Source organism: Tiliqua scincoides, chromosome 9 (genome assembly GCF_035046505.1).
Source record: "Tiliqua scincoides isolate rTilSci1 chromosome 9, rTilSci1.hap2, whole genome shotgun sequence".
Taxonomy (NCBI): domain Eukaryota; kingdom Metazoa; phylum Chordata; class Lepidosauria; order Squamata; family Scincidae; genus Tiliqua; species Tiliqua scincoides.
Genome location: NC_089829.1, coordinates 15,127,379 through 15,141,358, shown reverse-complemented (window position 1 = coordinate 15,141,358; position 13,980 = coordinate 15,127,379). Strand labels below are relative to the sequence as shown.

The 13,980-nt window shown below is 49.7% G+C and overlaps 1 protein-coding gene across 1 annotated transcript; it reads right to left on the bottom strand.

Moving 5' to 3' along the window:
* Positions 1-316: 316 nt before the first annotated feature.
* Positions 317-11,335, bottom strand: TAS1R1 (taste 1 receptor member 1). Its single transcript, XM_066637474.1, has 7 exons — positions 11,321-11,335; positions 9,454-9,581; positions 7,439-7,760; positions 5,985-6,764; positions 5,359-5,571; positions 2,834-2,954; positions 317-1,248 (listed from the first exon to the last, which is right to left on the bottom strand). Exons 1-7 carry the CDS (start codon positions 11,333-11,335, stop codon positions 317-319), a joined length of 2,511 nt encoding a protein of 836 aa, XP_066493571.1.
* Positions 11,336-13,980: the final 2,645 nt, after the last annotated feature.

Here is a 13,980-nt window from a genome sequence, read left to right as displayed (position 1 = left end):
CCTTCTGCCCCTTCTTTCCGCCAGATCAGCCTGGAAGGAAACAAGGGGCAGGATGACACAGTAGCAGGGTCACTGTCTGGCTGCTGTGTGGCAGGGAAAGCAGAACAACATGGCCACTCACTCACTCACTCACACTCTTGTCCATGGAAGTCTTGATAGGGGGCACCATGCTTGGGGTTTAAGGTGTGTCTCAGCTCTTGACAAGCTGTGCTAGAATGTCACAGATGGCTGCCCACACAGGGCACCTGCACCCCCTCTGGGCTTGCATTAGGGAGGTCCTAATATGACAGCCTTCAGCAGTCTCCCCTCCCCCCAGTCAGTCTGCTGCATCGATCCTCTGAGTGTAACTCTGGATGGACATCTGGAAGTGCTCATTGGTGTTTCGCTCTGCATGGAAGAGTATGACATAGGCCTTGGGGGCAAAGTAACTTCCAAAGGTGCCAGCGACAACAGAGAGAATGGAGATGGTGTAGATGGCTAGCAGGTACTTGCCTTGATAGATGGTGCGGGTGGTTAGGTAGAATATGAAGGAGGTAAAGTAAACAACAATGCTGAAAGTAATACACTTGGCCTCATTGTAGCTGTTGGGGAGGTCCTTCCCCAGGTAGCTGACAGTGAAGCAGACAAGGCCTAAGAGGCCATTGTAAACTTGCACCAAAGAATAGAGTATGTATTTGTCAGAGCAGCACTCCAGCAGGATCACGTCTTCAGACACATTGTAGTTCTTGCAGGGAAGGACTGGGCTGGTGACCAGGAAGAGAAGCATCAACCCCTGCAGGCTCGTGAGAGCCCCTATGAGCAAGCCGGAGCCGTGGTGCCTCCTCCAGGCCTCGTACAAGCCTGGAGCCCGGGAAGCCAGTTTGAAGATGATGATGATCTGAAAAGAGCGGGCTGCCATGCAAGAGAGGCAGATGGTGAAACTGAAGGGGTACAGCATGGCCCCGAGCACACAACCCAGCCTGCTTGGGACCCCGAAGAGGAAGTATATGCTGCAGGTGGCACAGGCCAGAGAGCCCAACATGGCAAAACACATCCAGCCCCCAGCCGACCTCACAACAGGTGTCTCCAGGTATCGCACAAAGAGGGCGGCAGTCCCAGCCAGCAGCGCCAGGAGCAAAGTGGCGATGGCCAGTAAGGCCACTGAGACCACATCGTCCCAAGGCAGAAACATGACAGTGCGGTTGAAGCAGGTCTCGCTCCTGGCAGGGGCCCACTGGTCTGCGCTGCACTTCTGGCAGGTATAGACATCTGTAAGAAGAGAGCAGGAATCAGTGGAGGCGGAAACCTTGCTCCTTGAAGGGAGAGGTGACACTCTCTGCCGCTCACCAGGGGAAAGCCCTGCAGACACTGAATGTGCTGAGAAGAAGGTGCATCCTGTGTACACAGTCACCATTCTTGGCTTTTCCGCATGTGTGGATGGCCTGGGTTAAAATTTTCTATGTTGATTAAACTCATTCACCCAGGAAATGCTGCAGCCCTACTATAAGGTAGAAGCAGCAGACAAGGCAGCAGCTGATGCTTCACTCTGCTGTGGTGCCCCGCCCTGCCCTGTGCCCAGCTGGCATCAGTAAAGACTCCCTGGTAAAGAGCAATTTCCATGTTGCTCTTGTAATAACATTCAGCAGGAGACCTTCCTGTGGCTGGTCACGGACAACTTGTCCAGCCTTCCTCCCAAAGGACACAGGTGTGACCACAAGCCCCATCCAAAGCCACAGAGAGTGGGAGCACCAGGAGTCCGTGAGGCTTCTGCCTCTGATCCTGGGAGCTCTTGGCAGCCAGCAGGGAAGGGCAGGTGGAGACCCCTCAGCCTTTCAAAGGGTGCACGTCCAGGATTTACATATGGGGACAGTGCAGCAGCAACAGAGTCAGTGGCAGAGCGCATACTTCGCATGCTCAGGGCCTCAACTTCAGTCCCTGACCGAGTCTCCAGAGACACTGGCCAAGACCTGCACTTCCTGACACCTGCAGGTGACACTGAATGACACAGACCAGGATCTGACTCCATAGAAGGCAGCCTCTTGCTACGCAATCCTGAGCCAAGGCCATGCCACAGATCCTTGGGACAACAGTGTTGGAGACATGGGGGAGATGCTATCTCCCCTCCAGCTGCCCCAAATGCAGCCCCCTTTCCCAAATGCCACACAAGCAAGTGGAGCAAAGGGGTCCACTTGCATGAAGCAGGGACAAGGGAACAATTAGGCAGGTGCATGAGTCTCATGACATTTATCCCCCTCTCACCACAGTTGTCCCAACTGTAGCTCTCTTTCTTTGAGCCAAGTGTTTTGGGTGGAATGGGAATGGAGAGGGTGCCATTGATGTCCCTTTAGGTCCCTTTAGGGAGAAGGGCGGGATATAAATAAAGTGTATTTATTATTATTATTGATGTAGATATTTGTCTCTGTGACCCTTTAATCCTGCCCTTCCTCAAAGACCTCAGTCAGCACACATCTCCTACCCATTTTGTCCTCACCATAGCCTTTCAAGGTAGGTTAGACTGAGGGACATAGACTGGCCCAAAGCTCCTACATAGCATGCTTAATGGCTGAGTAGAGGAATCTAAACTCAGCTCTTCCCAAGCTCTTCTTTGGCAAGCTTAATTTTCCACTGCAGCAGCAGATCAGCTTGAGCCAGCTCCATTTCCATACCATTCTGTTTCCAAAATAAGAGAGCTGCCGAAGGCAAATGGCACAGAGGTGCTGGGGGCGGTGGGATCCGCGGTTCAGCCCCCATATTTGAGAAGGGAAATGGCTTTGAAGGCTGTGGGGCAAAACAGTGGGGTAGGAGCCCCTCTTGTGCTGCCAGGACCTGGGCTGCCTGCTCATGCTTTACTCACTGCTCTTGTTGAGGAAGGTCCCTGGTGAACATGCCACACAGCGAAAACAGCATTGGTGTATCCCCTCTTGCACCTTCTGTTCTCCGATGCTGCAGTCTTCAGAACACATGGAAGCAGGGACCTGGGGAGGTGGAGTGCCAGTGTTGGAACACAGTGGCCAGATCAAAGGTGCGCACATGAGCCCATGTCATGTTCCCTGTGGCAGGACAGGTGACATGAACCCAGACCTGCCTGCTGAGGGAAATTCCAGACAGGCTGCAAGCTCAAGGCACTAGACCAGGGATGTCCAAACTTTTTGGTGGGAGGGCCACATCATCTCTCTCTGAGACTGTGTCGGGCCAGGGAAAAAAAGAATTAATTTACATTTAAAATTTGAATAACTTTACATAAATGAATATATCAGAGATGGAACTTTTATGAGTGAATGAAGGTCTCATGATAGCTCAAGGCCTATAAAGACCTTGTGCAAAGTGAGGCCGGTGTTTCCTTTGCTACTGCTGCTGCTTTACAGACGTGAAACACCAAACAGTAGAGGAGGCCCTTGGCCCACAACTCGTACAAGGGGTTGAACAGTTGGGCCTTGTGCTGAGAGCAGTAGCATCGGACCAGTATGGGCTCCAGCAAGTCTCTGATGGGCCAGGAGCTCATCGGAGACTGGAGGCTCCCCACAGGCCAGATTGGGGGTCCCCGAGGACTGCAAATGGCCCCCAAGCCGGAGTTTGGGCACCCCTGCTGTAGACCCCCAACAAGAAGAGTCCGTAACCAGGTGGAACTGTGCATGCACAACCTGTTTTACACATGTGGTGGCACTGCAAGCAGGATCAGTCTTTTGTCAGTAGTGAGAAAATGGGACTGAGAAAAAGAGAAGACTCTCCAAGTAGCTGGACCTTGCAGCCTGTCCCTCCGACATCATCATCAGGCTGAACTGGACACAAGTAAACTGTGTGTTTCGCACACTCTCAGCAGCTACACCAATGGCTTTTTGAAAAAATGGTGGAAGCGGCTACAAGTTCGTCTTTCCATTCAGACAATCATTTCCAAGGGAGTTGCAAATATTGTGAGTGGGTAATTGCTTCTCATGGTGCACACAGATTCATTCCTGCTGCCCCATTGTCACAGCTGGCCAGAGAAGTCCACTAGATTTTTGAGACGACGAGCAAGGGTTATGCTTTTGTGGGAGCCCTCGACAGCTGCCTGGTGCCTTCATTCTGCCTTTGCTTCTGCTACCATATCTGAAGGTGATACAGCAGGACTGGTACTCCTGAGGCAAAGGCAGGTCTTATAAAACATTTGCCAACAATTGTTGAAAAATGAATGGTGAGCCAACATTTCCTTCTTGATCAATATGCACATACAGATTGACCCTTAGTCAGTGCCTAGACCAGGGGTCTCCAAACTTTTTGGCCAAAGGGCCGCATCAAATATCTGGCACGGTGTAGAGGGCCAGAAAAAAATTTAAATATAAAATTTATATAAATAAATTAGAGATGGAACTTAGATGAGTGAATAAATGAATGAATGGGCTCATTCATTCAACCTCTCTGCCCCTTAGAAGACCCTCCAGATGCAACAAGAGCAAAGCTCCAATCATGTTCGGCCAAGTGGGCCAGAGGCTTTCAGGGGACAAGAGGCTGACCACAGGCTTGACAGAGGCTCACCACAGGCCGCATCTGGCCCCCAGGCCGGAGTTTGGAGACCCCTGCTCTAGGGTGACGGGACTAAGTAGGAGCCTGAAGACAGAGAAGAGAAGGCAGCTGTAGAGGAGCAGGGCATGGAGACATTGGAAAATGAGCACAAGAAACTCATTCATGGGCTCATTCATTCAACCTCTCTGGCCCTTAGAACACCCTCCAGATGCAACCAGAGCACAGCTTCACTCAAGTTTGGCCAAGTGGGCCAGAGGCTTTCAGAGGACAAGAGGCTGACTGCGGGCTGGATAGAGGCTCACCATGGGCTGCATCTGGCCCCCGGGCCAGGGTTTGGAGACCCCTGACCTAGACTATGGGAAAGGGCCATGGCTCAGTGATACAGCCCCTTCATGGCAAGCAGAAAGTCCCAGACACAATCCCCAGTGGACCCTCCAGGTAGGGCAGAAAGAAGTTCAAGTCTGAGATGTTGAGAGTCACTGCCAGTCAGTGTCAACAATCCTGACCTAGACAGACCAAGGGACAGACTCAGCAGCTTCCCATGATTTTATTGGACAACTTCATATTTTTGTTCTGTCTTCCAACTGCCATGGACTCTGCACCCCCCCCCCCCAAAGACTGGCTCTTTACAAATCCCCGTTCATACTACCTTGTTTAATGGGCTCCCTAGACAAGACCTGCCACACCTGTTGAACCAAAGGTGATGGTGGACGATGTCTACACACCACAAGGAGCAGCCATTTCTTTGTCAAACTGCTTCAAGTCTCCAAGAACAGAAACACCTCCCCCCCCCCCCGCTCATGTGTCCAGGCTGGATCTCCCAGCAATCTCCCTGTTGTACCCAGGTGCACCTTGACAGTCCCAAATGTGCCTTCCTACCTGCTTATCTTCTGTATGCCACAGGATCCTTTCTTTGTTGATGCTCAGGTGATCTGGATTCCTGTCAAAAGAGCCGATCACAATGTAGGACCAGACTGGGCCTGTCCAGTTCCACAAGACGATATCGTAACCTGTCAGGGGATCCCCGGCGGCATCAAAATAAATCTGTCTGTGGTGCAGCCTGAAATTAACCCGTTTGACTTCTTCCAGGAGCTGCAGAAGAGAGAGTGGGAGCAGGGTTCAGCAAGGAAGGATGTGCCCAGTCTACACCCTTGACGGTGTGTGTGTGTGTGTTTATCAGGGAGATGGACATGACTCCCACATGTTCAAAGACTCCCAGGAGTCTGACAAGGGGGCTGACAATTATCTCTGGGAGATGGCAAGCTGAGAGGGAGCAGCCTGATTACGGCTACTGAGTAAGCTCAGAGCAGAGGCAGATTCAAACCAGGGATCTCTGCAGGCAGGTTATGAGCTGCTACACCACACTTTACCAGCTTCCCATTCCACTGCTCCCAAAGTGACAATCTGCTGAACCGTAAAAACCTCTTTGAAACAGGTGGGCTTTAAATGCCTATGATGTGCTTATTTTAGACATAAGGAACAACAATGCCCACATACATACCCACCTGCCAGGGATAGACTGTGTCCTTGCGGCACACGCCCCTCTGGCAAGCCAACAAGTGATGCAGGCCATGTGCCAGGACGTATACCGCGGTGTAGACATTAAAACCTCCCTGTGTGTCATACGGTGACGGCTCCTGCCTTTGGAGTATGTTTGGGCTACGCAGTTGAGAACATGCTTGGCTGCATTTCTCCCTGCAGTGCTGGCAGAAGGGGGCAGAGTTGCCACCATGGCTGAGGTGGGCAGTAGTGTTCTCCAAGTCTGCAAAAGCTGTTTCAAAAGCTCTCATTCCTGGGAGCTGCTCCTGCTTGATTGAGATGCCGATGATGGTGCCGATAGCACGGATGCCGGCGATTTGCCAGGTTTCAGAGGCCAAAGACCAATCCTCAGTGCCTAACCACACTTTCCCAGTCACATTCTGCAGGACAACCTCCATGAAGAACAGCAGGGCGCTCTGCCTGTTGGCAAAGACAATGACGACATTGGCAGTGGAGTTCTTCAGGGCCTGCACAGTGGACTCCAGCTCTGGGTTGCCCTTGTACGTGGGGATGACCCCCTGGAAGGCAAAGCAGAAGCCAGCCGTGGTGGCCACATCTTGCAGCATCTGAAGGCCTTGGCGCCCGTAAGTGTTGTTGCTGCCCACCACAGCCACCCAGCTCCATTTGAACATCTGCAGCATCTTCGCCAAGGCCTCCACCTGTGTGCGGTCACTGGGGATGGTGCGGAGAAAGGATGGATAGGTGCGCTTTAGGCTGAGCAGTGAACTGGAGGCTTCGTAGCTGACCTGGGAGAGGGGTTGACAGTGAGAGCCACAGTGAGGCAGGAGAGGGAGCAGGAGGTGATGACTGAGGAAAGACTGGCAGGTATCTTGAGACAGTTTACAGCCAGGTGGCAATGAGGACACATGGTGGGGGGCTAGGAGACACCAACCAGCAATGCTCGTTTAAGTTCCCACTCAGTGTTCACCAACACCTCCTACCAATTGAACTGCTGACCCCTCCCCTTCCAGAGAGAAGACCAGGGGAAGTCCAGCTTTGCAGGTCCCTCTCTCAGCCTCTGTGCAGCAACATCTCATATAAACAGGAACCTCACAATATCTGAAACACCACACCAGAAACTTCTGCACACATACACAAGTTACACACCTCAAACTGCTTGTCTGCTTCTTATGCCAAGCCCCAAATATTAGAGGCTTTGTCTGTGCCAGGGCCAAATCCTGGAACATGCTTTCAGGATCAGAGGACCATTCTGGAAGAAGTCATGCAATAACAAGAGAGTGTCTAGGAGCACATACAGAGTCCCTGACCACAGCTTAATCTGGGTTTAGAGGGATGGGCTACCAGAACAGAGGCTGTGAGTTCTATGGGCTTGAATCTGCAAGATTCTGATCCTAACAAAGTTTCGCCATTCCCTTCCCAAGAGGGTCCAGCCCACCCATGGGACTGTCCTGAGGGTTACCTCTGGTATACTCAAGATGCTCAGCAGGCTAGCTGTTACCAGAGCGTCCTCGCTGCTATCGGGCCCAATCACAGCCATCGCCTTGGGAAGATAGTGCATGTAGCTGGCAGCCACTGTGAAATGCTGAGAGCCAATGCAGCCATCACCGCCTTGGGAGAGGAGGCTCAGCGTGCCATACATGTTAGCAGTCGGCGAGCAGATGTCGTAGATTTCATAGCCCAAGGTGATGTTAGGCAGGAGGCTGCTGGAGTTATTGATTTCCTCCACAGCAAGCCGCATGGCCTGAACGAGGTGGTAGCCATGGCTACTCCAGATGCAGGAGCTGCAGGAACGAGAAGAACTGCAGAGGGACTTATAAGGAAGTGCTGTTGCAATGGGGAGACGTGTTTGTGTCACTTGTTTATCGCCTTTCCACCAGAATCATCGCCCAAAGCGACATGCAAAGTCAAGCCAATAAAATTTTAAGAGCATCAAAGATCAGAACTAATCAACCCACCAGCTAGAAACCCAGCAAATAGCCCCACTATTGCCTAACTCAATCTCTGCGGAAGGTGTAAGTTTAGGAGTCATTCATATATAATAATCTTTGTTGAGGTTGGTGTTTAGATTACTGTTTAAGTCGCAGAGAATAGAAAAATGTAACGACTGTGCCTTAACTATATATTTTTCTGCTGTTCTGTTCAAGGTAGGTCCATCCATGAGGACAACTGAGGCAAGCGCTTCAGGGAGAAGATTGGCAGAGGGCTCCCACTTTGGACCATCCACTAGCGTCTATTGCTGCTGCTGCTCTTTCCATTCCCTGGTTTGGAAAAGGAAAAGGAGAGTGGGGTGGAAGAGCAAGTGCAGGGGAGAGGAGAGACAGGTACTAGAATGTCAGAGATAGAGACACTGTGGCCACCACTCTCCTGTCTTCTGCGTTCCTCTTCTGATGACAGAGAAAACATACATTTTGGCACCAGGAGGGTATCCCCAGAGATAACTTTGCACAGACAGTGGCCTTTTTCCAGCCACCAGTTGCCTCACCTGAAGGCAAGGCCACCGAGACAAGAGAGCTATAGAACCTGGGCAGGTTTATGTAAGAAGAGCTTGTCCATTATACAAACTCCAAGGTCCATTGAGCTTTAAGAGGTAAGTACTCAGGGCCAGCCCAAGACCTCATGGTGCCTAAAGTGGTGTGCCAAATGCTGTCCCCATTAGACGGTGATATGCCAGTCTTTGAGCTTCCCACTTCTGGGACTAGAAAAGGTTGACAGAGTAGAAGAGAACATATGAAGGAGAGTCTCCATGCTTCTTCTTCTGCTCCATTCACCTCTTCCTTTTCCAATCCAGGGGGTGGGAGGAGGAACTGTGAAGGCAAGTAGGTGGACAGAGATGGGTGCCTCTGGCCAATCTGCTGCCTGAAGTGATAGTCTCATGGATGGGCCACCCCTGCAAGAACTTCTGACTTGTGAAACAGGTGAGGAAGCAGTGTAGCTGTTTAAGAACCAACAAAGGGTGCAATCCTAACCCCTAATGTCAGTGCTTTCCAGCATTGGCACAGTGGTGCCAATGGGACATGTGCTGCACCCTACAGTTGGGTGTCACTCTTGGAGGCCTCCTCAAAGTAAGGGAATGTTTGTTCCCTTACCTCAGAGCTGCATTGCCCTTATGTCAGTGCTGGAAAGCACTGACATAAGGGGTTAGGATTGTGCCCAAAATGTGTTACTTGTGGCTGGTGACAGTCAACCCTTCGGCAACTGGTATTTGAAACTAGTCGCCAATTCTGAGAAGTCTTCAGTGGCAGCAGCACCATGTAGAATGCACGGCAGTAGTCTAATCTAGATGTTGCCCAGGACCGGGCTATCTCTGCCTACAGCAGTGGTCAGGCTATCTCTGCCTAGGGCAGAAGATGCTCCTACAAGTTTTCCAGACTTGCACTGATTAGGGAAGTAACTTGTACACCAGAATAAAGCAGAAGATGGACCACCACCACCCAAACCCTCCATTCTGTGGAACGGCTGACGCTTCTCACTCACCTCTCGCAAATATCAACCTCTGGCCTATATTTCTGTAGGGTGTGGGTGCTGCGGTGAATTCGAAATAGTCCCCCAATGGTATAGTCTCCATCCAGCCTCAGGGGGGAAGAAAACCCTTGGTTCTGGTCCTGGGAGGCACAGCAACACAGAACCAGGAGCATCAGAGACCAAAAGAGCTTCATCCTGAAGGTGTGCAGTGGTCTGGAGGAGGCACCCAGGCAGCAGTGGGAAGGAGACTCGGTTTGTAGGGCGCACTGAAGTCAATGTCCCTGAGTGACCCAAGATCATTTACATGCAGCTACCCACACCTGTAACACCTTAGCAGCAATGCACACAGTGGAAATAAGGTAGGATTACTTCCTGGAGCAAGGAAACATTGGGATACAAAATCCAAGCAAATTGTGGGGTTTAATTTTCCTATTGTGTTATGCAGTAGTGTCTAAGAAAAATTGGTCCTGCTGTGCTTCCTATGAATTTGGGCAGGAAAATAGGTCTCTATGTGACATAAGAACATAAGAACAGCCATAAGAAGATCCAGTGGATCAGGCCTTAGGCCCATCTAGTCCAGCTTCCTGTATCTCACAGCGGCCCACCAAATGCCCCAGGGAGCACACCAGATAATAAGAGACCTGCATCCTGGTGCCCTCCCTTGCATCTGACATAGCCCATTTCTAAAATCAGGAGGTTGCACATACACATCATGGCTTGTAACCCATAAAGGATTTTTCCTCCAGAAACTTGTCCAATCCCCTTTTAAAGGCATCAAGGGCAGGTGCCATCACCACATCCTGCGGCAAGGAGTTCCACAGACTGACTACACGCTGAGTAAAGAAAGATTTTCTTTTGTCTGTTCTAACCCTCCCTCCCAACACTCAATTTTAGTGGATGTCCCCTGGTTCTGGTGTTATGTGAGAATGTAAAGAGCATCTCTCTATCCACTTTATCCTTCCCATGCATAATTTTGTATGTCTCAATCATGTCCCCCCCAGCCATCTCTTTTCTAGGCTGAAGAGGCCCAAACGCCATAGCCTTTCCTCATAAGGAAGGTGCCCCAGCCCGATAATCATCTTAGTTGCTCTCTTTTGCACCTTTTTCATTTCCACTATGTCCTTTTTGAGATGTAGTGACCAGAACTGGGCGCAATACTCCAGGTGTGGCCTTACCATCAATTTGTACAACGGCATTATATTAGCCATTTTGCTCTCAATACCCTTTCTAATGATCCCAAGCATAGAATTGGCTTTCTTTACTGCTGCTGCACATTGGGTCGACACTTTCATCGACCTGTCCTCCACCACCCCAAGATCTCTCTCCTGAACTGTCACAGACAGCTCAGAATCCATTAGCCTATATGTGAAGTTTTGATTTTTTGCCCCAATCTGCGTGACTTTACACTTACTTACATTGAAACGCATCTGCCATTTTGCTGCCCATTCTGCCAGTTTGGGGAGATCCTTCTGGAGCTCCTCACAATCACGTCTGGTCTTCACAACTCAGAAAGGTTTGGTGTCGTCTGCAAACTTTGCCACCTCACTGCTCACCCCGGTCTCCAGGTCATTTATGAAGAGGTTGAAGAACACCGGTCCCAGGACAGATCCTTGGGGCACACCGCTTTTCACTTCTCTCCGTTGTGAAAATTGCCCATTGACACCCACTCTCTGTTTCCTGGTCTTCAACCAGGTCTCAATCCAGGAGAGGACCTGCCCTCTAATTCCCTGACTGTGGAGTTTTTTCAGTAGCCTTTGGTGAGGGACCGTGTCGAACGCCTTCTGAAAGTCTAGATATATAATGTCTACAGGTTCTCCCACATCCACATGCCTGTTGACCTTTTCAAAGAATTCTATAAGGTTCATGAGGCAAGACTTACCCTTACAGAAGCCATGCTGATTCAATCCAGGGAATTGATTGAATCCCTCAGCAAGGCCTGTTTGTCTATGTGTTTTGAGATCCTATCTTTGATGAGGCATTCCACCATCTTACCCAGTATAGATGTTAGGCTGACCGGCCTATAGTTTCCCAGGTCCCCCCTCTTTCCCTTTTTAAAGATTGGTGTGACATTTGCTATCCTCCAATCCTCTGGCACCATGGCCATTTTGAGGGACAAGTTGCATATTTTAGTCAAGAGATCAGCAACTTCATTCTTCAATTCCTTAATAACTCTTGGGTGGATGCCATCAGGGCCCAGTGACTTATTGATCTTTAATTTATCAATGAGGTCTGAAACAACTTCTCTTTTAACCTCTATCTGACTTAATTCCTTGATCAGGAGGGGCCGTTCGGGCAGCGGTATTTGCCTGAGGTCTTCTGCCGTGAAGACAGATGCAAAGAACTCATTTAATTTCTCTGCCATATCTAAGTCTCCTTTTATCTCCCCTTTCCCTCCCTCACCATCCAGAGGGCCAACCGCTTCTCTGGCGGGTTTCTAACATATTTGAAGAAGCTTTTATTATTCCCCTTAATGTTGCTGGCCATGCGTTCCTCATAGTCTTGTGCGGCCTCCCGTATCACCTTCTTACATTTCTTTTGCCACACTTTATGTTCCTTTTTATTCTCTTCATTAGGGCAAGACTTCCATTTACGGAAGGAAGCTTCCTTGCCTTTTACAGCCTCTCTAATCTGGCTGGTTAGCCATGTGGGCACCCTCCTGGACTTAGTGGAGCCCTTCTTCCTTTGCAGTATGCACTTCCGCCGGGCCTCTATTACTGTTGATTCGAGCAGCCTCCATGCACTCTGGAGAGATTGGACTCTTTTTACCTTCCCTTTCAGCCTCCTTCTATCCAGCCTCCTCATTTGAGGGAGTTCATTTGAATGAGTTCATTTTCACTCATTTGAGTGACAGTTCTGCACTGTGGAGCAATATATGGAAACAAATGGCTTAAGCACGATTCTAGTCCTCAGGGCTACAAGGTCCAAAATGAACCCCTCCCTCCAAGATTGAAATAAATGATTCACTTTTGCTAACAACAGAAACAAAACAATGCAGAGGAGCTGTGCTATGAAACTTCATTTGCACCCTGATCCACAGAGAAGTGTCACTGTATTCAGTGGGGTTACTTCCAGGATGGATTCCATCAAGGCCAGCTTATACATGAGGCTAACTGAGGTAGTCACCCTGGCAGCATATTGGTAGGGACACCCACCTCAGTCTGCCTACTCCTCACCTAGTTTGGAAAAGTAAGATGAAGCAGCAGCATGGAGGTGAATTGTGGGCTACAGCATCAGAGATGCTTCAGCCCACAACTCACTTCTCCAAGCTTCCTCTCCATGCCTCTTTTCCCATCCAGGGAGTGAAAGTCCAGTTCATTTGGCTCATTGCCCCCGTACCCTGGCAATTTTAGTACTGTTATTTGTTCCTTTCCATAGGGTCCAATCCTTGTCTCCTTGCTTGGATCCTTTCCATGGAACTTTATTCAGGTCAAAATAAATTGTTAAATTAAAAAATAAATAAATAAAGCATCCAAATTGGAAGTCTAGAAAGCAAATAATACAATACAGAGATTGCATTTTGCTTCCTGAATTGACCATATTCCAAAGGAGCCAATCCAAACAAGAGCAACTGAGAGTGTGATTCACAAAAGCTTATGCTGAAATAAATTGGTTAGTCTTAAAGGTGCCATAAGGTTTTTGTTGCTTTTACATGGGGGGAGGGATATTTAGTGTTTGAATCAGGCAGGAGTGAAGAAATAAAATGAGAGAACTGCAGGCATGTGGGGGTGGGGGGATTCTGGGAAAAAGAAGACTCTCCCAAAACTCATCAGGTGATATGGATTTTGGTCCATGAACATTGATACTGAAATCAGCTGCAAGCCTTTGTATGTTTACCTGGGAGTAAGCCCTGTTCAACAGTGGGGCTTTCCAGTCATTTCCAAAATGATTGCAACAAGACTTGGCAATTCTAGTGGCACCATAAAGACTGACCAACATGCAGTGTAGTCCTATGCATGTTTCTGTGGAAGTGCTTCCCCCCCCCCCCCGTTTTATGTGATGTCATTTTGCTGGAAATGCCCTCTTCAAACCTCCAGGATTGCTTTCACTGGTCTCCTAGAGGTTGATGTTGGTTCTTGGAGACTCCAGGCCAGTCCTGGAGGATGGGCAACTCTTGGCTATCCTATGTGAGGTGCCCAAAAACTCACGACCCACAAGTTCTGTGCTTGTGGGTTGAGAGTGCTTGGGCGCCTCACACGGCGGCGTTGCTTTACAAAGGACTCTGGTGGGGAGGCTCTGCCTCACTTGCCTCCCCACTCACTGCACGCGTGCATGTGTTGTGGGTGCTTGGGTGCCTCCCATGATAGTGGCGCTTTTTGAAGGGCTCCGGTGGGGAGGCTCTGCCTCACCTGCCTCCCCACCCACTGCACGTCCCTGGACCGGTGTCTTATCCAGTGGCTTTTGTTGGCGTCTCTTCCACATCTCCGTTTAGATTGTAAGCCATTTGGGGCAGGAATCATTTCTGGATTTATTTTGCTTCGTCAACCACTTTGAAAACTACTTTGGTTGAAAATTGGTACATAAATATTCTTAATAATAATA

Coding starts and splice junctions, on each gene's coding strand:
- TAS1R1 (XM_066637474.1), bottom strand. Junction 6,765..7,438: donor GCATCTTGAGTATACCAGAG/GTAACCCTCAGG, acceptor CCCCTCTCCCAG/GTCAGCTACGAAGCCTCCAG. Junction 2,955..5,358: donor GGCATACAGAAGATAAGCAG/GTAGGAAGGCAC, acceptor CCACCTCCCCAG/GTCCCTGCTTCCATGTGTTC.